This window comes from Nannobrachium achirus (genome assembly GCF_963921795.1).
Source record: "Nannobrachium achirus genome assembly, chromosome: 23".
Classification (NCBI taxonomy): Eukaryota; Metazoa; Chordata; class Actinopteri; order Myctophiformes; family Myctophidae; genus Nannobrachium; species Nannobrachium achirus.
The window spans coordinates 16,026,995-16,053,118 of record NC_137830.1 but is presented as its reverse complement, the minus strand read 5'-3'; the positions used below and the strand labels follow the sequence as shown (position 1 = coordinate 16,053,118).

The 26,124-nt window shown below is 42.4% G+C and overlaps 1 protein-coding gene across 1 annotated transcript; it reads left to right on the top strand.

The window, feature by feature from the left end:
- Positions 1 to 1,012: 1,012 nt before the first annotated feature.
- On the top strand, positions 1,013 to 2,311 carry LOC308309269 (equilibrative nucleoside transporter 1-like; the record flags this gene model as incomplete). The annotated part of the gene is made up of 1 exon (XM_080754796.1): positions 1,013 to 2,311. The coding sequence occupies one exon, from the start codon at positions 1,013 to 1,015 to the stop codon at positions 2,309 to 2,311; it is 1,299 nt and encodes a 432-aa protein (XP_080610922.1).
- Between the last annotated feature and the right edge of the window lie 23,813 nt (positions 2,312 to 26,124).

Genomic DNA, 26,124 nt, shown 5'->3' with positions numbered 1-26,124 from the left:
GGTACCGGCCCCGGCTCTCCCGGACGCTCCTAGCCAGAGTTACGGCATTTTATGTGAGCTGCAGTGGAGGGGGTCCTCCACTGGGGGCGCCACCACTTTTGCATCCGTTCTGGAGCACCAGGAGTGGGTGGTCCCCAGGAATTCCCCGTGAGCAGCCCCGTTGGGGTGGTCATTTGGTCATTTTTGCACATTTGGTCATTTTTTACACCTGGGGTTCCCCCAGGGACCTGGGGGTCCCTGAAGCTCCGGGGGTCCTTGGAGGTTGTAGTTTGGCAGGTAAGGAGTGTGTGTGCAAAATTTGGCATGGATGGGGGCAACGGTTGTGGAGATATGAGCAGGGCAAAAGTGTGACGTGTGACGTGTGACGGACGGACGGAGAGACAGACAGACAGACAGACAGACAGCCGGTGGAGGTTTTGGTAGTAAATGCGACCTACGGTCGCAATAAACAGTATATACATATATATGTGTGTGTGTGAAGAAGAAGTGAAGAGAAGAGAGTAAATACCTCAACATTGTACTTAAGTACAGTACATGAGTACATGTACTTACTTAGTTACTTTACACCACACAAAATCATTAAAAGTTCCAGATGAAGCTTGTAGATCTCATACTTTTGCTATGTTTGAATTTGAATCCTGAAAAGTAACACGTTTGGACATATGACGTTGAGGCCTGAGGTCTTAATGTGTTAATGAGTGTTTGCTTTGCCTACTTGTCCTTGAGCGCGTGTGTGTGTGTGTGTGTGTGTGTGTGTGTGTGTGTGTGTGTGTGTGTGTGTGTGTGTGTGTGTGTGTGTGTGTGTGTGTGTGTGTTTGTAAATTAGCTTAAACAAATGAGAGTTAAAGTGATCATAGTTCCAAGGAAGGGCGAGAGCCCTAAACATCACAGTAGCACTCAGGTGCAAAGGTAAACAAAAAACTGGAGCACACAGTTTGCAAGTATTCTCTCTTAGTTAAAGTGACTGAGGCTCACACACCACTCATTCTTATTCTGTCAGATGTGAGATGTCATGATAGCCACCAACGCACCAAAGGATAAATATCATGGAGTCTGGATCATTTTCTTTATCTTGGGCCTGGGAAGTATGTTGCCCAGTAATTATTTCGCAACAGCAGCAATGTACTTAATCAGTAGGTTGAAGGACCCGCCCATCGATGGCATCGCTGCGGGCAATGGGACTGTGGCGGGCAGGTACGCACAGAACGCTCTGCAATCAATCTTCTGCAACGTGATGGTGCTGTCTGCCGTTGTACCGCTGCTCATCTTCAGCTGCCTCAACTCCTTCCTCCACCAGAGGATTCCTCAGAAGCTGCGTGTCTCAGGCAGTCTGACAGTCATCCTGGTGCTCTTCCTGTTGACCGCCGTGCTGGTGAAGGTGGAGATGGCGCCGTTAACCTTCTTCTGTCTCACCATCGTCAAAATCATTTGCATCAATTCCTTTGGTGCGATTTTCCAGGGCAGCGTGTATGGACTGGCAGGGTTGCTGCCTATGTCTTACACCATGGCCATCGCGAGTGGGCACGGGCTGGCCGGCATTGTGGCTGCCGTCTCCATGATCTGTGCTCTGGCCGCTACGTCAGCTCTGCAGGACAGCGCCTTCGGCTATTTCATCACAGCCTGCGTTGTCATTCTACTGGCTATCTTCTCATACCTTGCACTGCCCAGCATAGGGTTTTTCAAATACTACAGGGAGAGCAACAAACCCAAGACACCCAGTGACGAGACGAAGCCAGTTGTTGTGGTCAGAATGACTGAAAAGGAAGACAAGAGAGTTGTTTCTGTTTTTGCCATCTTCAAACATATCTGGGTGATTGCCATATCTTTGTGTTTCAACGTCACCATTACCATCGGAATGTTCCCAGCCATCACCGTGGCCGTAAAGTCCACAATAGCTGATGGAGGAGCCTGGGACACCTACTTCATCCCCACCTCATGTTTCCTGCTCTTCCATATGATGGACACCATTGGGAGGAGCTTGACGGCAGTCTGTATGTGGCCTGGTGCAGACAGTATCTGGCTGCCCATCCTGGTGGGTTTGCGGTTGGTCTTCGTACCTCTGTTCATGCTGTGTAACGTGCAGCCTCGTCACTACCTGCCTGTGTGGTTTGGCCATGACTCCTGGTACATCCTCTTCATGATCCTCTTCGCTTTCTCCAATGGATACATGGACTGCCTGTGCCAGTGCTTTGGACCAAAGAGGGTTGCACAGCATGAGGCAGAGACAGCGGGAGCCATTATGGTCTTCTTCCTGTCCCTGGGACTGGTGCTGGGTGCAGCTTTCTCATTCGCTTTCAGAGCCATGATATAGAACAGGGGTTGTCAAAGTTTTTTTCAGGACTAGGGACCCCCTATAGCTGATAAAGGATCTTTCCGTGTCCTCATTGATAGTCACATGGGAGAGAGCCAATAGGACCCCAATGGAAACAAGACTACAAGGACCTTTTTGATGTTATCCTTTTAGAGAATTTAGACCAAGTGTTTGACTCTGCTTGTGCTATTTTGCATTTCTGTGTAATGAAATATTCAATCATTCAATCAATCAATCAATCAATCAATGGGGAGTTGAACCAGGGACTCCCCGTCAGGCACCAGGGCCTATGTGGGATGGTGACTATCATCATCATCATTGTCGTCATCATTCGAAATGATTTTCATGGTGACGTGTGACATTGTTTAACATGTAATCCATATTGGAAGCTGACTGTATGATGTCACATGAGTTTTGGTGAAGTTTCAGTTGCACTGACGTGTCATTTTAAAACAAACCTTGCTGTACACATGGTAATTGGTAATTGGACCAAGATATTCAAAACATTAAATTTGTTTATATTTTTATTTGGATCTATTTCTCTTACTTCTAGTCATCCATCATGAGTCACATAATATAATACTTTCTATGCTGCATAGTGCAGTTATGTCATAGGTGAATTTCAGTACAACAATTGTTCATCAGATCTGTATAGGTACAATACACAGTGAATCACACAGACACTGACATGTTTCAGTAACGATTTATTTTGCCTTGTATTGGTTGGGCACTTAAATATGTTATGTTAAAGTGAAGCTTAAATCAACCTCTCATTCCATCCCTGTTCCTTTTATTATCTAAAAGGACCTAAGGGTCACTCCATCTCGTCAAGTTAGACAGTTTTAGCAGAGACAAATGGTTTTCCCTCTCTTCACAGTTGTGGTCATCCCAGACAGACCGATTCACGTCAGTATTTTAGTTGTGAATGTGGCCAAGTACGTTTTTTGGCATCTAGTGTTAGGAATGCCCATATGATTACCACGGATAAGCTCTAAAAGTGTGAAAAATGTATTTTTCATTTCACTGGGTCTTTAAAGACCTAAGTCTGATTTGAAAATTCCAAAACTATTTGATAGCTTAGACCTTTGGCTTTCATATCTGCAAAACAAAATATATTTTTCAAAAATTACTGTACTACATACTGTAATACACAAAAATGTGTTCCCGGCCTGAGGTGGCAATACACTTTCTTATCCATGTGTACGGACGCAAAACATATACGTCATAGCAGCCGAAGCCAAACACAGATGCCTATGTTACGGCCTTGGCCAATCTCAGCCCGGCAATCAACTTTTCACACCAACAAAGTAGTAATTAGCTAGCTGCAGTTCCCTGCAGTAACTGTCCAAGAAATAGCCTTACACCCTTATTCATCAAAGCACATAGATTAATCCCTAATCAGTGGCCACAAGAACAACCCCATTTAATATTTCAAATGATGAAAGAATGAATAAGGATATTGCGCAATGAAATAACTTATTAGGTAGATTACTATGATGCTAGTGAAACTTTTCAATGAAATAACTTAAGTAGGTTACTATGATGCTAGTGAAACTTCAACCGCAAAATATAGCAGATCTACAAGCTCTCAACGCGGGGCTGTCACAAAACCATTGTTTTGTTTTTATGCCGTTCTTGATCAAACCAATGTATTCCAGACTGGATAAGCCACAAATCTGTAATGGCAGTGTGTGAACATTTAAAACATACAAAAACAGATACATAAATAATAGTCAGGTAATGCCAATCGATATGCGGCTTTATTTTCTAAAAGCACAGGGGAGAAACATTTATATTGGACATGCAGCACAAGAATATGGTTCTCAAATGTGGATTAAATCATGTCTCTTGTGATGCGTGTGGAGTGGGCGTGTCCAGACGTTTAGATGATCTCGCCATTGGTGCACTTGCAGGCGGCGGGGCAACTAGTATCTCTGAATCTAGCTCCTAATGCATTGCAGCCGCCAAAGGACTCTTTCAGATCACGACAGTTGGTGTACTTATCGATATATGGACATGGGTTGGCTGAAAAGAGAAAAGAGATGGAATTAGAATTATGAATGGTAAGGGTTGGGATTAGGGTCATTTACTGCGATAGAAAGCAGTAAAAGAAAACATTTTAAAACTCATCTTTTCTTTTCTCCAATTACAATCTAAAATATGAATATTGTTATAAAAATACAAATAAAGTAGTCTGTTAAGGTTGGGGGAACATCATTCTTGTTATGGCAACAGCTATAGTTTCTGAGCATAGTGAAGAAACAGGTAAAATTTGTGGAGTTAACTCCGCCCACTTCTGGCGCCATCTTCTTTGACTCATCAAGATTGTGTCAGTCTGTAGTTCTATTCTAATGCATCTTGTCTTGCCATAGCTCTGGTCCATAGCGTTAGGAGTTCTTCTTAACGCCATGTCAGTAATGATCCGGTGCGCCCGGCCGACCCGCAGGAAACGTTTGCAGACTTTGCACCTCTCGTCTGTTGCAAAAATAAAAAATACAGTTTCGCTACAAAAACAAAGACAGCTGGGAGTTCAAAGCCAACTTTCCTTAGTGCAAGCACTCGGAGCCCCCCACCTCACGTCTAAAATACACTTTTTGAACAGAAAAGAAAATATTTCAACGGAGGTTTTAGCTACTACAGGACCGGTCTTGTCAATAGAAATGTCCATTGACCCGATTTTCACCTTGCGGTGTAATATTTAATTTTCGGCCAAAAAGTGTATTTTAGACGTCAGGTGGGGAGCTCCGAGTGTTCCCCCTAAGGAAAGTAGGCTTTCAACTCCCAACATCCGTCTGTTTTGGTGAGAGAAACTGTATTTTTTATTTTTACAACTAAGGAGAGGTGCGCAGCATTTCTTGCGGGCGCACCGGATCATTACTGACATATAGCATTAAGGAGAACTCCTTCTAACGCTATGGACCAGAGCTAGTCTGGCCCTTAAGTTCGGGTCATTTTGACCCGTTTTACATTTTCATAAATTAAAAAAATAATAATAATACACCCATGCTTGAACCTCACACATGTATTCAATAAATGGGCATGTTAAAAAAAAAAAAACACGTTCACGGTCGGAAACACTCTGCTGCGCCTTGTGTTTCCCAACGCCTCTCAGCCGGTGTATACTACCCCGGTAACCACTCGCCTCTTGTGGCTTATTGCTTTAGTATAGTAGTATTAAAATGTATTTTTTCTATGTCCAATTTATTTGTATTTAGGTTCATAAAGTTAACATGAGCATACAGTATAACTAAATGCGTTTAAAATTAGGATTCCAATTAAAAAATAACAATAATTCAGGATTCCAATTCAAAAGAAGCTAAAAAATAGCCAAGCTCAAAATGCATCGCAGCGCGATGCGTTTTGAGCATGTAGATCTGCTATTTTTGCTTCTTTTGTATGAGATACTAGAGTGACAAAGTAGAACGTTGCAATATGCAATGTGGCCCTCTGGAGTGAAGGTGGCAATATAGTGGCCCTCCCTCGCCATCATCAAAGTTGCCCACCCCTGACTTACACCATCTGTGTATATTTATATATACAGTATGAGTACTTACTGCATAGCTTGTCCTCACAGGCATTTCGACAGTCATCACAAGACGGTCCAGACGTGTAGGGTCGGGTCAGGCTGGACCGGAAGTTACCACTGCAACGTGGGAGAACAAATATTAAACAAATATTGAACAACACATTTCTGATGAGACAATAATCCATTTTCCTTGCATTTCCTTGGGACTCTTAGAACTGCAGCCGAATGGCCATGAACGTTTAAAGGGGAACTCCACCACTTTTGAACCTATCTTCATATAATAGGTCCTCACTAATGTTCATGATAAAATATCACAATTTTTTTCTACTCAGTTTGGGTTTCATAGGAGAGCTGTGAGTGGGTCAAATCCTTCCTACCGGTGACATCATCAATGGGAAATGCAAGCTAATAGAAACTGCAGGCTTTCTATTCCTGAAAAGTTGCAACGTTAAAGTGGAAGCCATTGTTCTCGTGATAATAAAAATCTTTTTTTTTTTTTTTCAAAAATATCATTTAATTTTTTTTTTGTCAAACGATGTCGTCACCGGTAGGAAGGATTTGACAGCTCTCCTATGAGACCCAGACTGAATAGAAAAAAATTGTGCTATTTTATTATGAACATTAGTGAGGACCTATTATATGAAGACAGGTTGAAAAGTGGTGAACTACTCCTTTAAGTGATCAGATGGGCGGACAGTGTGCATTTTCAGTAGCCTGGCATGCATGGCCAGACTAATATCAATGAGTAGATATTAGTCTGGAATCTGTGTGGAACCTGCATTTCCAAGGGGCGGATAAAAAACACCTACCTCTGGTGATAAACCCACCCATATTTGCATACTGGGCCCTGATTGGTGCTCCACAAATCCAGGGGCAGGGAAATCCGAGTGGGAACAGACCAAATCTGCCGAGGGCTATTTGTGTTTTCCAGGCTACATTTTCAGATTAGAGCATGTTTAGTTTCAATCTGGTTTTGAGAATCATGGTGTTGTTGCCTACAGTTACAGTAGTGATAGCCTGGAGGCCAGACGAATCAGACGTTGCAAAAAAATAAAATAAATAAGAATTGCCATCAGCAGATTTGGTCTGGCACCGCTCAGTTGTGATTGGCTTTCACTCACTCCGAAGTAGTGAGGGGCCAATCAGGGCCCAGTATGCAAATATGGGGCGGGTTTATCACCAGAGGCAATGTTTTTTTAATCTGCTCTTTGGAAATGCAGGTTCCACACAGACAGAGACTAATATCTACGCAGTGATATTATCTAGCCTTGCATAGCCAGACAATATCACACTACATGGACATGGTCTGGTGCTCAGCCATTCAAAAAATATTCTGGGGGTGGTTACAAAAACTATTCAAATATACTCTACTTGTAGTCTAGCTGCGCTATAGGCTAATATTAGTCTGGCCATGTTAGACTACAGTAGTGACACACACAGTAGTTAACAGAACAGGGGTGTCACACCAAATTCTGGGCCCTGGGTACTTTAACTAGTGAAAAATAGCAGATATAAGATACCGTATACAAGCTCACAGCGCACGCTGCGAGCTTGTAGATCTGCTATTTTTGAAAAATCCTGAAAATTTGTGTAAGACTTTGAATATTTCAAATGTTTCTCTGTCAGTGTTGCTCAAACCTTTTCATGTGAAGGACACCCAAAATGATATGTATTTGGCCATGGACCCCCCATCTCAAAATATTTAGTTCCAGGGACCACCCAGAAGCAACATTTGAGTAACAAATGTTCGCTTAAAAAATGCAAATATTCAAAGATTTTCACACATTTTCCAGACTTTTCAAAAATAGCAGATCTACAAGCTCGCAGCGCGGTGCAGCGCTGTGAGCTTGTATATCTGCTATTTTTCAATAGCTAAAGTATAAGATAATTCCTGGCCCCTCCACCTTGGGCCCTGCACACTAAAAACTCATGGGTCATTTCTTGACCCAAATCATGGGTCATTTGTGTTAGGTCACATTTCTGGGTCATTTCTCAGAGCCACAACCCTTCCTTGAGTTATTGGGATATTATTTTGACCCAATTCCAGGGTTGTTCGAGTTAGGTAATATTTATCTGGGGGTGACCCGTTTTTGGGGTTAGTGGTAACCCCTATACTTGGGTCAGTTGTCTAGCTTTGGGCCAATCAGGGGACAGGCACCATAAACCTGTTTGCAAAGCATGCTGGGAAAAGCATTTTTCTAGGTTTCCAGAGACATTTTCTAAGCTGTTGGGAGCTAAAAATGCTAAATATGTCATATCCATGTGTCTGTCTCGGCAAGCTGTCTGTCATATGTCTGAATTTGATTTGTCAATATTTGAGCCTAAACCCTAACCGTAAGTGCTTGGCTGCTAGCTTAGGGTTGAGCTCCCTCCCCAACAGCTTGTCTGAAAGAGAAGAACTCATAGTAATTCTGAGATTATTTTTGTGTATCTTCTCTAAACTATTCTGACTATAGTATTATCAACATTGTTGCATAATATATTGTATGCACTTTTATGTTGATATTACCAATCTTCGAACAAATCATCTGAGAAGAAACCCTGAAACATTTCTGATGTTATGTTAATGACAGATAATATTGACATTGTCATTCTAAAGACCATGCATATGTAGGTTGTATTCATTTAGCCCACTCAACCCCAAAACTTGGGTCATATTGACTACAATCTTGGGTCATTTTAAACAAATAATTTGGTTATTTATTTGACCCAATTTATGGGTCAATATTCATAACCAAATTTCTTGAGTTAAAATAACCAAACCTGGCATTGGTCCCTATTTGACCCGTGAGTTGGATCAAAAATGACCCAAGTTGAGTTGTTTTTGACCCAGCAGTTTTTAGAGTGTGGTTACTCAGTCGTCTCCCCCCCCTCCCCCCCTTGTGACACCCCAGACAGAGCAGGATGTTGGGACAGTAGCACTTACGGTGGACAGTAATGACAAACGTAGTAGTATTCCCACTTTTTGCCAGGGCAGTGGGCCATGGCACATCCTATCTGGTTGGAGCGGTACCACACAATCTGTGCAACACAACACAACATCACTGTTTAAACCAGTGCTTCTCAAACAGTTTCCCCAAAAGGCAATCACACTAATAAACGTGTTAATAAAGTATTCAAATAATCACGCAAAAAAAAAAAATATCTAACATATAGTTAGAGAGGTCAGTCAGTCGTCAGTCACACAATGCATTTCCACCTTTATCTATTCACTCGCTTCAGCAACTGATCCCAACTTTCACATGGCATTTGCCATTAGCCTTATACAGACGGTAATGGAGCCCGAATTTCATTTTTCCCAAATTCAAGCTATTTATTAGCGTTTCTTCACCACTTCTGTTCAACTCTACAGCCTGTTGTCAGGGTTACGGTCCGTTCCTCCAGGCCATGGGATCTGTAGCCCAACACACACACACACCTCTCTCTCAGAGTTAGGAATGTTGCAGTGACGAGGCGCACACACACAAACCAAAACCTATATGAATATGCATGAATGGTGTCTCTCGTAGGGTTGCCACCTTTCAGAAATTGAAATAAGGAACACCTCTTCCGGGCACGCGGTGCGTGCGTTCCGTGCGCGTGGCACAGCCGCCGGCCGGCGAAAAAATGCAGTCCCAAACCCATGAAATGCATATAATAGTTATAACTATAACACACAACATGGTATAACCTATATTGTTTTGCAGTTTGAAGTGGCCAATTGTTTCTAAAATATGAATAAGTTAATTTTGTATGAAATAAAGCAATGAATGATTTGAACCTGGCTCTTGTATTGGGTCACTTGGTGGTCAGTAAAGAGAAGGTAGTCAAGAAACCATTAAGTCATATACTTAAAGTTTAAAGTGCTTTATTAGCAACGAAGATTACAAATGTTTTACTTTAGGCTGAATAGGCTTCACTATAGGCTTCACCCGAGCAACTTTACAGAAATAAGAGCCCAAAATACTTATAATAGTCAGATTTGGCAACACTGCATGGAATTTCTTCCAACCTAGCCCAACATGGCTTATATTATCAGACCTGGCAACTGCATGTTATTTTTCTCCACACACTGTAGGCTCTTTTCTCTTCGGAGATGAGTAAGCCTGGCTACGCAAGGCTACTGTAGGCTAGGTTGCTTGGCAAGCAACCTTCACTGACGCTGTCAAGCCACGGGTTTGTTTCTTCCCACTCGCGTCTGTACCTTTGTAGGCGTCTGTCCTTTTTTAAAGCGCGCGGTGTGCGCTGACTGTAACTAGGCAACGGTGATTGACAGCGACATGCAGTGCATAATGCAGACAGGGGCCGGCCGGGCTAGCGAGAGGAGAGGAGAGGAGAGGAGAGGAGAGAGCGACTGCGAGGCGAGCCGCCTCACCCTCTCCCTCCTTTTGCTGTCTTTTCCTGTGTTTTATTTCATTCATTATTGTTAAATTCTGTGTTGAGGTTTGTGTGACAGACCTTTATGGGGCATTTGGTTAAATACGGAACAAACCGCGTTCTGTATTGGTTCAATACGGAACGCATCTTTTAATTGTCCAATACGGAACGATTCCGTATTATACGGAACGGGTGGCAACCCTAGTCTCTCGCCCTCTCTCCCGTGGGTTGCATGCATGCACGGGTCACACATGCACCGGGTGCGTTTGATGTGTGTCCCATCTTCCAACGGGTATGGAAAAACTATGTGGAGCAAGCGCATACATCCCCCTACTTCAATTCATCATAAATATACACTCCTCCATGGGCTGCTCTGCTCCTAACATTAAGGTGCTCCCACATATTCTCACGCACGCACCAGTTAGTTACTTTCCCCATAACCCACACTCTGCACATATTTCGGAGCACATATCTTCGAACGGGTAAGATCTAGTATATACAGTATACACACCTGTGTGAAGTGTCCAGTCGCTGCTCTTCCGACAGCTCCCTTGCCATACTCCCAGTCATTCACCTCATCATACCAGTTCTGGATAGCCGTGTCCCAAGTGCTTTCAGCACTGGAAAAGAACAGGTTCTCCCCACAACCACTGGCTAGAGAGAGAGAGTCTAATTAGAAATCAAATCATTTTGATGTCAGATTCACACGCCCTAGACAAGGGACACGTCTTTTAGTTTTTGGAGCTGTGTGAAGCACAGGCTCCCTATACGTGGCCGTGTGTCTGTGTGTGTGTGTGTGTCTGTGTGTATGTAGCCTGAACTTCCTAAACTTCGGCACGCCACTAGTCCCACAGTTTTGCCACCACACACTCGCGCCATATGTCAAATCGACCGGCTTACTCGGGAATCGTGGGCTATTACTTTTCTAAGAGAAAGGTTCTATAGTTTAATTGATATTAATTTATTAGTGAATTAATTTTCCCCATTGACTTATAATGGGAATCGCAAAAACTCACATTCAATTATTTGTCTCTCGCAAACCATAGGGGCTAGAGTTTCAAGACTTGGAGAGGAGGTTCATAATGATTTCAAGGATTAAATAAAAAATTATTGTGTCATTTGGCCGCATGGTGGCGCCATAACACCCCACTTTACGTTTTGGCCTGTAACTCTTGAACCGTAGGTCGGAAAATTAAAAATATTTTTTCCCTGGATTCCTTGGGTCATGACGCATCTCCCCATATAGGCCACGCCCATTTGCGCCATGATAGATTTTCCGCCATCTTGAATTTTCTCCAAAACACACTTTTTGCTCCTTTTCCTACATATTTTCTTCAAATGTCACAAAAATCGGTACACACACACACGCACACACGCACACACGCACACACGCACGTGTGATTTTTTTTAAATATAGGACGACTCCGTATTTGAAGGCACCTTTGACAACCCCAATTACATTTTTTAAAACATTGTTCCCAACCTGCATTACCGTATATAGTAGGGATGCGAATCTCGACCACTGAGGCGATACGATACGCACCTCGATACACTGCCAGCGATACGATATAATTGCGATACATTGAAATCCTGCCGATACGATACATCACGATACACCCCTGTTCCCGATACGATGCGATACGATTCACGATTCACCACGATTCAAGCCCACATCCCAAAATGTACAAAACATAGCGACTAAAAATGTATGAAATTAAATTCAAGGCAATTTATTGTTTCACTGTAGTACTAGGCTCTGTCTAACAACCCAACATATAGTATTCTGGAAGAACACAAAGCTGCTGGCTATTGTAGAATTGTTTGATAACTAATCATATAGAAGGCCTATGTCATTATTAGTATACTATATGTCTTCAACTGGGGGTCAGGGTCCCCAATCCAGGGTTATTACAGGGGGCCTGCCAAATATTTGTGTGATACAGTAGGCTATAATGCCTAGCCTACAGCGAGAGTCCCTGCTTGATCTCTGTCTGAGCTAAGGGGTCCTTGACCTGAAAAACAATAAAGTCCCTCCCTGGTTTGTATTATTATATTATATTACATTATATAATATAATATAATATAATATAATATAATATATATTATATTATATTTAATCCAGGATTATGCATTTTTTATAGCCAAAATGTTTTAAAACAGACCAACAAGCTCACAGCGCGTCGCATCCACAACGCATTGTGAGCTTGAGGGTCTGCTATTTTAGGTGCGACACCCTTGTACTGCGATGTGTAAATTAGGCTTCTTTCCCAGAGCAGAACTAGCAGCAGAGAAAGTGAGAGAGTTGCTTGCATCAACAGGAAAGTTGTAGAACAGTGACAAATACTTTGTTTTAAACGCAAGCAGTAGTCCTACAACACCCAGCAACATTGTTGTGGTGTGTGTGCAGTTAAATAGCGCAGAAGATGATCTCAATCAATTGTCCGTCGGAGTTTCGCTAAGAAGCGGCTGTTGATTACATGTCACTCAGCCTGTGCTACTCTGTGACAACAATCAGCGCAGCGGACTTGGATGTTATAAAGCTAAGTAGGCTACTGTACTACTAATCTTGCATCTTTTTAACCCGCGGGGCTGCTAGTTCGTCCGTGTTGATTCACTCGCATTTCGCTGCACTGTCTGTCTCCCTGGTTGCCTGCAAGCCCTGCATGCAGAGCGCAGATGTTGTCCGAGTCGCAGCTCGCGTTAAAGACTGGCTTTTGGGGAGGGGGCTGAACGCTGATGATGGTGCATTCATGGCGATGGCGCCTCGGAAACACAGGATAGAATGAAATACTATATGGAAGAACCGATACAATCGCGGAATTTACCGATCCAGACACTCACGGTACGATCCATCACGATTTCAGCCGTCTATTGTACCGGTACACACTGAATGAACCGATTCACTCGTATCGCGGACGTCTGTATCGCGATTACGATCCGTACCGGTATATCTTCGCATCCCTAGTATATAGCACTGTTTCCCAAACAGTGGGTCAGGACCCATTTGTGGGTCATGGGCTCATTTTAATGGGTCACAAGTCAAAGCATTAAAAAAATCCATGAATAAATTTAATATTAAAAATAATAAACAATGATTTTGAAAAAAAGGCGATCTGCAAGACAAAGTGACACGTTGTGAGGTTGTAGATCTGCCATTTTCACCTTTTTGAGACCTGTGGGCAAAGGTCTAATTTCTCTTTGGGTATTGAGCTGAAAGGTTTGGGAACCACTGCCTTATAGTATGTAGGCCTATAGTTGTTTGAACTTGTAAGAGTGTGTCATTGATTGATTCCCCAAACATAAGGAACAAGGTATTTGTCCCTCATCATCAGTTCAACAAGGAACGCGTCTTTTAGTTTCCAAACCACACCCACCCACCCACACCCACACCCACACACACATAATATGGAAACCCTAATATTTTGTTTGGCAACACCATTACAACTTGCACGATGGATAATAAATTAAACTAGAAAAATATTGTTCCTTCGAAACAATTGTGGGCTCGCTTCAAGCCGGAAAACAATGGCTATAAAAGCACAAAATGTCAAGATCGCAGGCAGTGCTCTCTTTGACGTTACTGACGTCAAAGATTGGTCCATTTTGTTCCAAAAATGTGTTGTGCAAAAGTTGACCCGCTGGTGGCGCTATAACAGGCCAATGTGAGAAGGTTGGTATCTGTTCCTTGACCTATTGGGAATGTGCTTGCAAGATTTCACGCACATCCCAGGCTGTGTTCATGATTTGAGGTGTTTTTGGCTTTGGACACTTTATCGCTGCTTGCAGCTATATTTATTATTATTATTTTATATTTTTTTTGTGTGCACTTCATAGGCATGTTAGATAAAGGTCCTTAGATTGCGTGTAGAATGTTTCATGCAAATTGCAAAAAAAATCCTAGAATAAAAATGGGTTTAAGCGTTTTACAAACTGCTCAAAATTATATAGCGCCCCCCTTTGGCCATTTGGGGTAAGATTGGTTTCAGTGATATTTGAACTAACCCTCTGCACTATTTTGTCATGAAAATGTGACTTTGCATGTATGTTTTAGAGGCAGAAGAATAATTTGCATAAAAATGCAATATTGTTTGAATTATTTAAAAAAGCATGTTTCAATGTTAAAGAAATCCGATCTGACAGATCTTTAGATATCGGTCCAAAGTTCACGTAAAAAAAGTTTTGTGCACGTGACGCGAAAATTCCAGAATAAAAGCGGGTTTACGCGTTTTACAAACTGCTCAAAATGGCGGAAAATTGAAGGGCGGAGCTTAATTAACAACGACACAGATGTCTTCCGCTTGAGTCAAAGCACACGTGTAACAAGTTGCATGTCTTCAAACAAAACGAGTCATGACTTATGCCAGTTTGAAGTTTGAATTTTCAGACGCTTCGTATAGCGCCCCCCTTTGGCCGATTGGAATAAAATTGGTTTCAGTGATACTTTGACTAACCCTCCACATCTTTGCCAAATGCCATGAACGTGTAACTTTGCATGTATGATTTAGAGGCCGAAGAATAATTTGCATGAAACCGCAATATTAATTGAATTATTAAAAAATTATATTTCACTTTAAAAGAAATCCGCCGAGATTAGTTTGACCGTATTGGTCCAAAGTTCATGTGAAAAAAGTTTTGTGCACTTGACGCGAAAATCCCAGGAGGAGATAGATTTTTACTGTTTTTCATATAATTCCGAATTGTGAGGGATCTAAAGGTCAGAGGTCAAAAGTTAGAGGGTAAAAGTTGTTCGGCATGAGGAGACGCATAAGTGTATACAGGTTTCATGACTGTAACTCAAACACAGCATGAGCTATACCTGTTCAAAGTTCGCACTTTCGAAGGCTTCCTACAGCGCCACCATTTGGCCGATTGCTATAAAAAATAATAGCGCACTTCGCCACTGTAAACTGAACACATTGATGTTTTTATTTTCATTTTCTCACTAAGTATGTAGGAGTAGAAAGGAACCGAAGTTCCCGTCTACTGTCTGACTGACTGACTGACTGATAGATAAATAATGACAATATCTAAAGTGTGCTCGCCTTATAGGCGAGCCCACAATTAAAGAGGCTCTTACTGCTGATGGTCCTTTTAGCGGAGGGGCTGTGCTTCAAGGTACACATGTCGGCCCATTTCTTAGCGTTTGCGGCAGCTTCAACACTCCACTCCTTAGAACAGGACACAGGATATCACACACACACACACTTTCTTCAAATCTACATAAAGGAGCGCATACACAAAGGACACAAATGGGGACTCCCCATCCGTAATCAATGGGGGTACATTTCTCCATGGCGCGTGTAATCAATAGAAAAAAAGTAATTTGAGGCATGTTTTCACTACAGTTCCGGAATTTTTCCTGCAAAATAATTAGCATAATGATTTTCAACTTGCCGGGAGTTTAGTTTTTTGGGTGTTTTCACATGAGCAAAGATTCTGGCATAGCCATAAAATACCTCGTTTTCACTAAATCGTTGTCGCGGTATGAGTCCGTGTTGCCAGACTTTGCGAGAGAACTAAGCAACCAGGTGTACGAAAATAATTCCCAAAAAGTGATATTATCTAGGCCACACGAGCACTTTAAAACTACACGCATCGCCACATCAGCTAATTGAAAATTACCGATCTACAAGCTCACAACAAATAAAACGAAACCAGCAACTATCATAATATACAAGCAACTTTACGGAAATGAAGCCCAGAGTCGCTTATAATTAGCAGACATGGCAACACTTGGACTGAAAGACCTAAAAAAAAAAAGACCTGAAAATAAAATAAAAAATACACTCCCCAGTTCGGTGCGTTCACTGCGGTGGCTGTCCTGTCTCTTCACTCTCACTCTGAACGCTACAAATGGATTTACTAAAACAAAATATTCTTCATGCTCAGCAGCAACAACAACACATAACGTCCGTTCAGAAAGGATCTCATCTAATGCAGCGTGTTGCACCTGTGGGCTTTAGTTAGATTAGCTGTGGTCTGTGGACTCGCTCGCTGCTCAAAAGACTTTTAGGCTAATCATCACACGACAACGACGATAAACTAATGATGCACCTTTTGTTGAGAACAGCTTCTTTCTTTCGGAACCTCTCCAGTCCCTCCGCAGATAGCGGAGGAAGAGGTTCCAAAAGGAGCTGCCGTTAAAAAATCATTGCACTTTTGCAGGCAGCCAGCCATGGTCACAATGCGACTATACTCTTACTCTTCTATAGCCTAAATAATTATATCCCTAATGCAAGGACTCTATAGCCTAAATAATTATATCCCTAATGCAAGGTGAAGCTGTATTATATTTCTACTGTCGTTTTCAATCCCAAATACAATGCTTTAACTGTTATCATTGGCTCCTTACGCACCTGCTTGTCAAAAAACCGTCAAAAATAACTGTATGCGTTTTCACAGAAGGGAAATTTGTATTCTCACGGTACTTTAATCGAAAATTACTAGGTATTTTCCCGTCAAATTTCGGCCCCCAAAAATGCCGGGACACAAAATAAGTGGCCGTTTTCACATGGCGTGAATTTCAAAATTGCCGTCATTTTTGAAAAAAACTCCCATAAGTTTTGCTCAGTGAAAACGGGGCTTTGGGGGTGAACTACTCCTTTAAGCCCTCCAGTCTGTGGGTATGTCCTTGGCTGCCAAATATTTAAACTATAGTGCACCTAATAGCTCAGCTATTACATGGCATGTAGGAGTGTTTGGTAGTTAATTACCTTAATTGGTCATTAATAAAGGCTTGGGTCAAAGGTGCAGGCTATATCTGGCGGTATCTGCCCTGGGTAAATACCTTAAAAAAATATGTGTCGTGACTGTCGTCTCTTCTACACCTTAACATGTGTATCCGTTCGGTGCGTTTCCCATACTGTTGACAGTATTTATGCAGCTGTATCATTTTACACAAGCCCGGCGCTATAGGCACACGCACAGCGTAGGGCACAGTGTAGAAAAAAGCAACAAAAAAAAAGCAAAAAAGCAAAAAAAAAAAAATAGGGCCTAGCCCTAGCCGATCATCATCATAATAACTAATATGCATTTGCTCCGCCTAAATAATCAAGGCCTGCATGCTTGATGCCTGATGCGTCCTCATTTGCGCGCCGGTGCCCAAATGGCTTGTGGTGTTTTACATGATACGAGCGTTGTGATTAAAGATGTCGTCAAATTAAATCTCATTCCCCTGTTGTGTCTTACCATCTTCAGCATGTTACTGGCAGTAGGCTGCACACCTCTTCTCAGCTGGTTGTGTTTGTTCACAATGATCTCCGCTTCGGTCAGCACTGGGGGCAGTGGGGGCACTGGGGGCACTTTTGGGCGGGTGACTCCCCCCCCTTCTGTGTTGCCTAGAACTGGAGGATTGATTTTGGGGTTTGTATTGAGAAGTACACCGGTGTGCCGTCACACCTCTAAGGTATATTCATGACATGTTCAATATTGAAGATGGGTGGTTTTCCTCTTCAAGTACAGTTTGGGGTCATTATATTTTACTTTAGCATTAAATGTTTCTATACAGGGACGTGCTGGGCCCCTGATTAAGCCCGGGAAAACGAGTTGGAGAGGCCCTCATTGCGCGCTATAGAGAGAGATCTCTCTCTATAGCGCCGCTGCTACTACTAGATTTGTGACAAGCCAGTGGGCCAATTACATTAGTTATATTTCGTCGTTGTCGGGTGGAAACCTTGTATGTCCAAAACCATTTGTTTCGTATTTATCATTTTAAAAATGATTTAAACTAGTGAAAACAGCCGATCTACAAGCACACAACGCCTCGCGTTGCGAGGCGTTGTGTGCTTGTAGATCTGCTGTTTTCACTACTTTTGTGCAACGGCCTTGTATGATGAAGCAGGGCTTTGCTTTGCGAAAATAATTATACATTTGAAACTTGGAGATACGAGGTTTCTGCCCGACAGTGACGATTTACTTTGTTGGCCGCCCAGCCCCCAAAATGGAACGAAGGCCGACATTTTATTATTTATTTATTTTTTCCTAATGGCCGGCCTGGACCGGCCGGGAATGAACCGGCCGTTCGGGAGTTGTCCCGCTTTTCCCAATGGCCAGCACGTCCCTGTTTCTATACCTTATACTTCACTTCTAAACCACAAATATAACTTTGTTTCTCAGGAGACAATAACAGAGGCTTGACCTCCATTGTTGACCTGTGAGAAGAAACTGGCACACACCAATTCCATATTTTCGGACTAAAGGCAATACATACTTCTGGGGGGGGGGGGGGTCCCGAGGGGTCCCTCTGTCACATTTTCAGGTGGGGTAAACTGGGAACGCTAGACATCTAGTAAAACTCATGGTCAGTTTCTCTGCTAACCGTACAGTGAATCACCGAGAGACAAGGGTTTGTTATTAAACCTCAACAGAAACAGAAAATGTTATCAAGAAAATCATTTGCCATGAACTTGAAGTGCTCAGTTACCTTCACAATTGTGGATTGGGCAGAGCTCAAAGAGGGTTCTCCATATACAGTATGTGGATCTCCATATATGGGTACCAGGGGTATCCATATATGGGTAACTGGTCCGATATACATCGCTGGCCAGCATGGCCAAAATGGCACGAGGTAGCTTGTCGCACTTAGGCGTCTTACTGGTTTATGGTGGAAACCGGTTGTCAGGAAATGTTTTAGTGAAACTAGTATGTGTTCTATACAGTATGAGTGGAATAACAGTTGTCTGTCCCAGAGGCAGGGATACTGCTACCACTGATGCCCAGTAACAGAACTAGAATCTATAATCAAGAGAATTATAGCTAAACTCGTGGTCGGTTTCTCTGCAAACAGTACAGTGAATTACATAGAGGAGGGTTTGCTATTCATCCTCAGCAGAAATATCCAATTAAGAAAGTAATTGTCAAGAACGCAAGTCCTCAAAGTTACCTAGAGCATGACATGCAGGGATCTGGCAGAACTCCCACCGTTTGGTGGTGGTGGTGTAGCACCACGGACTCGGTTCACCATCTGGATTACGGCAATAGTTTTCGTCCAAGCCGCTGACAAAAATACATAGGTAGTTACTGTAGGCAGACAGACAGACAGACAGACAGACAGACAGACAGACAGACAGACAGAGATATTGCAGATATAGATGTTTGGCTGGGTCTTCTTACTATTTTAGTATGTCTTTTAGTATGAAGGGGTGATTGTGAGGTGTCTTGGCCGACCAGCTCTGGCAGTTTCTCCCAGTGACCGTCCTGGAAACCTTCCCCCGAAAGTCTTTGCCGTCGCCAGTGTAGCAGATGAGCTCTGGGACGATGGCAGGTGGACGGAACGGGGAGAAGCAGATGGATGGAGAGGGTAAACACAAAGAGCAGTGTGTTGGTAGAGAAGCCCTATAACAGGTTAGGGCATTAACGAAAAAGTCGACTTCATTACACAAGTCAACTCCCATCAGAGAAAGTCGAAGTTGGAAAAAAAATAACACTTTCTATTGTGAAAATAGCCGATCTACATGCTCACAACGCCTGCCTCTATATATTTGACAATTTGGACAATGTTTAATTTGTCATTTTGGAGGTATTAAAAGGTCCTTGAATTGGCACTTTAGAAATGTGAAGATACCCTTTATATACTTAAACTTTATGTTGGTTTGTTTACAGTTGAGTGAGAAAACAATGTTGCACATTAAGTTAATCATCTGGGGACCCCCAAAATAATTGGGGGGTCGTGTGATGTGACGACATCAAACAATAAAGTCGACTTCAACTGAACTTTTTATTGAGTCGAGTCGACTTGCAAAAATCACAAGTCGTTAATGCCCTATAACAGGTCCCCGGTTAACACCACTTTCATATTGGACTGTTGATCTGAGAATCAATAAACAATACATGAGCTAATAGTGTGTGTGGGTGTGAAGCATAATTTGAACTATCCAATGACTAATGTGAATTAGCATTGCTACTGTTGCTACTGTCAATGTTCACTACATTTCCTTCATAATGTTTATTGTCCAATCTGAATGTGTGCAGTGGTATCTGTTCAACCTAGGGACCAACGTTGCCTGCAGCGTGTGCGCACCCTAGGGCATTAACGGCTTGTGATTTTTGCAAGTCGACTAGACTCATTAAAAAGTTGAATTGAAGTCAACTTTATCGTTTGATGACGTCATCACATCAGACACAACCCCCAATTATTTTGGGGGGGGGGGGGGGGGTCTCCAGATGATTCATGCTCTACATGCTCACAACGCCTCACGATGCGAGGCGTTGTGAGCATGTAGATCTGCCATTTTCACAATAGAACCATGTTATACCAAATGTAATGTACCACTGTAATATTGGATCATTCCGTCCTTGACAATAAGCAATCCTACTGTTTGAATGCTGTACAGACGCACATATGGAGCAAAAATAACGATAGAAAGAAATACAAAGGATTTTTTTTCCTCAACTTTCGACTTTCTTTCGACTTGTGTAATGAAGTCGACCTGTCGACTTTTTCGTTAATGCCCCAACGTGCCCGGTACGTGCCACACAGAACAAATCTCTGCATAGATAGATTTGTGTAGGTTAGTCGTCGAATGGTTTGTGTGTTACTTTGTCTACTCCCGCTTTTCATGAAGACTAATGTCTCTTCCCACACACACAAACACACACCATCTGCCAAGTTAAAAACACGGTTAAGCCGAAACTGCAAAAAGTGGCATAAGGATAACATTTACAAATACAATAGGGTACCTAAGCACCACCTTCTTAGCCCCCTAATAAAGAGATATTGAAGAGAGTGTTGCTGCATGAGGCCCAAAACTAAGCTTGTAGATCGATCTGCTACTGTATATGGAGTAGGTTTATGTAATGTAAAATTGTGTCTGGTGTGAAATTTGCAACTGAAGGTTGCAGTTTAGTATGAGAAACGGCACATCATGTCTCCGTCCGACCCTGTACGCTTTTTTACGGTCTATGGGTTTGCTGCTCTGACATCACTGTAATGTCATGGGAACCACACTAACAGAATCCCTTTTATGCCCATGTATGGAGATCCCTGATGTCATCAATATTAAGCCCATAAAATAAAATCTCGATTTATTTCTCAGAAAAGTCGATTTTCGATTCCGATTTCGATTTTTTGGTAAAAGAATAATACATTGTTTCAACTATGTTGTTTTCATTTAAAAAATGCAAGGACATGATTTTTTTTATTATTGTTTTATTTTTAATTTTTTTTATATAGCCAAATAGCAAAATCTAATGTGGTGAGCCCTGCCCAGTCTGACGTGCGCTGCACGTGCATCAAAGAAATTACACATCAGAGATAAAGTAGTATTAATTTGGTGTCGGACCTTGTCGTCCTGCTTTAGGAGGACCGGGCTGTGCACTTTTTGCCCCGTGCAAGGCTCCAATGAGTAAGAATTACCCTAATTAAAGTGAAAATCGATTTTACGATTTCTTATTTTTTAAATCGTCCAAAGGAAAAAATCCCGATTTCGATTAAAAATCGATTAATCGGAAAACCCTAATGGGAGTGCCCATATATGGAGGCCACATCAGCCACATACCACAGAATCCATATATGGCCAAGACAGATGGCCAAGACAGCCCATATCTGTGTGGCTGGTTCTACATACAGGGATCACCATATGTGGGCATAAAAGGGATTGTATGTATGATGTCAGATGTCATACACGTCATAGGACTTTCACATAACAAATAACTGAGTAAGCTTGTTTGGGATCTCACAGCATATCTCCATATACAGTACGTGGATCTCCATATATGGGTACCAGGGGTATCCATATATGGGTAACTGGTCCGATATACATCGCTGGCCAGCATGGCCAAAATGGCACGAGGTAGCTTGTCGCACTTAGGCGTCTTACTGGTTTAAGTGGAAACCGGTTGTCAGGAAATGTTTTAGTGAAACTAGTATGTGTTCTATACAGTATGAGTGGAATAACAGTTGTCTGTCCCAGAGGCAGGGATACTGCTACCACTGATGCCCAGTAACAGAACTAGAATCTATAATCAAGAGAATTATAGCTAAACTCGTGGTCGGTTTCTCTGCAAACAGTACAGTGAATTACATAGAGGAGGGTTTGCTATTCATCCTCAGCAGAAATATCCAATTAAGAAAGTAATTGTCAAGAACGCAAGTCCTCAAAGTTACCTAGAGCATGACATGCAGGGATCTGGCAGAACTCCCACCGTTTCTTTGGATCAGTGGTGAAGCACCACGGACTCGGTTCACCATCTGGATTACGGCAGTAGTTGTTCCTTTCCAGGCCTCTGACAAAGATATGTAGGCACAGTAGTTAGTATATAGACAGACCAAACAGTCAGGCAAACGGAAATAAAGATAGATGGATAGATACCGTAGATAGATACTATATATAGATATAGATGTTTGGCTGGGTCTTACTTGTCTGGGTGGTTCTCTGGCGTGCGGTTGTGTTTGTGAGGTGTCTGGCCCGACCAGTGCTGGCAGGTTTTCCCAGAGATCGTCTTGGCAACCATCCCCCGAAAGTCTCTGCCGTCGCCAGTGTAGCAGGTCACATCTGGGACGACGGCAGGTGGACAGGACAGGGAGAAGCAGATGGATGGAGAGAGTAAACAGAGCAGTGTATTGGTAGAGAGGTCCTCTCTCTGTACTCTGGGCACTGAATTATAGCGTTCACTGCTACAAATAGTTAGGATGGGTAAATGCAGAGGACATATTTCCCGTTTGTACAAATTTACAGTAATAAAAATACTCAAAAGCAACGGGGTAACCAGTATCTCTAAGCAGCAATATTTATACACCTCTCCTGCTGTGGTTCATTTGCGGTTTCTTAGAATGTAGTTTGGCTACTTCGCCATGGCTATTTTTTTCTCAGCCTGTAGTATGTTGGACAGGGGCGTCAATTGGGTATGGCAGGGGTATGCAGCTGCCATACCCTGGTCCAGGGGGAAAATAAAAGTTACTTTTAAATATAAATCCATGAATGCATCTGTGCTGGTTATTATGTTGTTAAATTACAGTAAAATAACTACAAATGCCCAATTTAACAAAATGGTTACTTTAACAAGGTATTATAATTATATTCTCCACGCTTTTATTCTCCCCATCTTGACAAGATGGTATATTCCCAGGTTCCGTAGGTCGGCTGCACAGGTGCAATGCATTATTGTTAATTGAGGCACGTTTACCAACATGCCAAGTTTAGCTGCACTTTAACAACCGTCCAGGCTGCCATATCCAGCCCAAGAACCCGTAAAATGCACTTCTTAAAATAAATGTATCATGCCTGTTGCTAAGGTATGGCAACATGACTGGTGTCTTGCACCCGTCATGTTGCCATACCTTAGCTTTTTCTGAACTGACGCCACTGATGTTGGAGAGTGAGGTAAAGACTCGACAGAGTTAACTGCAGCACAGAATTCCAATATGCACTGATAAGCAGTGAAAATCAATACATGAGGACTCTAAGTGTGTCATTTTGTTATATATTGTGATGTCATGTGAAGCAACAGTGACAACAGTGTGTGAAGCACCACTTTTCTTTTGTTCAAAGGTTAACAAAAAGCCTCAGACCGAGAATAGTGTGTCGCCCTTAGCAGCAGCCAAGCACACCAACTATAGTATGTGTGGAGCATAATCTGAACTATTTAATGAGAAAGGTCATAACATTTTCACTATATTACATTTAGGTTAATTTCTGGATAGATGTCCTTCAGTAATCACTAAACTAATTGACGTCGAACTTAAGTGGCCAACGCTACTGTACCTGGAGCAGCATCACATGTGTCGACGTCACAGTACTCCCAGCGTTTCCGCCCGTCGGTGGTGTAGCACCATGGCCTCGCCGCGCCATCTGGATTTCGGCAGTAATTTTCGTCCAGGCCTCTGACAAAAATAAGTAGGTAGACAGAGCAACAGACAGACAGCTAGATTAGGGGTGGGCGATATGGCGATAATCATCGGATCGACGATACAGCTTTGCCACGATATGCCTTTTCAGAATATCGTATGGCTCGTGATACAAACAGTCAAGGCTCTGGATACAGCGAGTGCACGTTCTATGAGTCGCAGCTCTATATATTGCTTAATTTATACTTCGGTGGTACGGTGGTGTAATTCGCCAAAAAGAACAGATCTACAAGCTAACAATGTGTCGCGGCTCAACGTGTCAATAGCTTGAAGATCTGTCCCCTTGCTTCCACAGCCCCTCCCCCGGGCAGCAAACATTAGCCAAGTGGTTTTGAAAATAGCCGATCTACAAGCTCACAACACTCAAGAAAATGTTAAGGGAAACCATAAAACATTTCTGGGACCCATTTGAATGACCTGAACCATCATCACACCAACTAGTAAATATTTTGAGAAAAGAAAATTAATTGTTTAATCAAAAATCAAAATATGTTATCATTAAAAAAAAAAAATCATAGATTTGGCTATCTATCTTTCCATCTGCAGCATAAAAATGAATAGATTATCAATAGAATATCTGTGTGGGTCTAATAATCGTAATAAACCTAAAAACTCGCATAAAACAGTATTGTGATAATATCGACCGTGTATCGTGATACTGCATGAAGAGAATCGTGATAATGTTTTTTCCCCGTATCGCCCACCCCTAAGCTAGATCGATGATAGATACTCTACATAGATGTTTGGGCCAAACATGGATGTTGAGGCCAAACATCTATTGGCTAATGGCTGGTTCTTACTTGTCTGGGTAATTTTCTCTTTTCTGTTTCGACCAACGCTGACAGGTTTCCCCAGCGAACGTACGGGCAACATCCCCCCGATAGTATCGGCCATCGGAAGTGTAGCAGTTCATCTCTGGTACGATGGCAGGTGGGGACAGGATAGGAAGAAGTAGATGGAGAGAGTAAACAGCGCTTAAACAAATCTTATACTACTATAATAGACCAAAGGGCAGTGTTGTAAAGTAACTTAAGGTATTTCTTGAGCGTTGCTAGCCACTCCAATACGTGACCATCATCAGCAGCAGTACCGCTCACTTCACACAAGTGTGATTTTTTATTACCTTACTGGAGTATTTCCAATTTTCAGTACTTTTACTTCTAGTCCACTACATCTCAGAGGCAACTTTTTTACTTTTACTCCACTAAAATCTTTTGTCCTTTGTAGATTTTGATTATAATTACACAACACACAGCAATTCTTATGAGTAGGGATGTCCCTATCAGGAATCAGATCGAATCGGGGTGAAAAGGATCGGAATTGGGAGAAGATTGGGATTTTCTTTTATTAAAAAAATTAATAATAATAATAAGGGTAATAATAATAATAATTTAAATAAAAAAACAACCTTAAGGGACATCGTGAATGTGTTTTTTCTTTTCTTTTTTCTTAATGCATTGCCGAAAGATCAGATCGGGAAAGATCGGGACCGGATCGGGAGCAAAAATATGTGATCGGAAGCAAAAAGAAAACTTGATCGGGACATCCCTACTTATGAGTGGCATTCCCCTTTAAAGTGATCAAAGCTACCTGAAGATAAAGGACATTCGGGGACGTCGCAGAACTCCCAGCTTTTCCCTGGGGCAGTGGAGTAGCACCACGGCCTCTTCTCACCGTCTGGATTACGACAGAAGTTTCTTTCCAGGCCACTGACAAATACAATATGCAAGGAGTTACAGTAGGTAAGTAGTATACACAGGCTAACAGACGGGCAAGGAAGACAGACAGCTGGATAGATGGATACTGTACATGCTGTAGATATGCGTTTGGCTGGTTGACTGGTTCTTCTTACCTGTATGGGTAATATTTTTTGGTGCGGCTTCCTTTCCTTCCCCAGTCACGGCACGTGTACCCGCTGGTCGTCTCGTCTAGTGTTCCCCGGTAGTGTCTGCCGTCGAAAGTGTAGCAGTCGAGCTCTGGTACGATGGCAGGTGGACAGGAGGAAGTAAATGGATAGAGAGTAGGCCTAAAACGGTGCTTAAACAAATCTTACTAATGTCATGCCTTGTTTGCCCTATAAGCATGGGA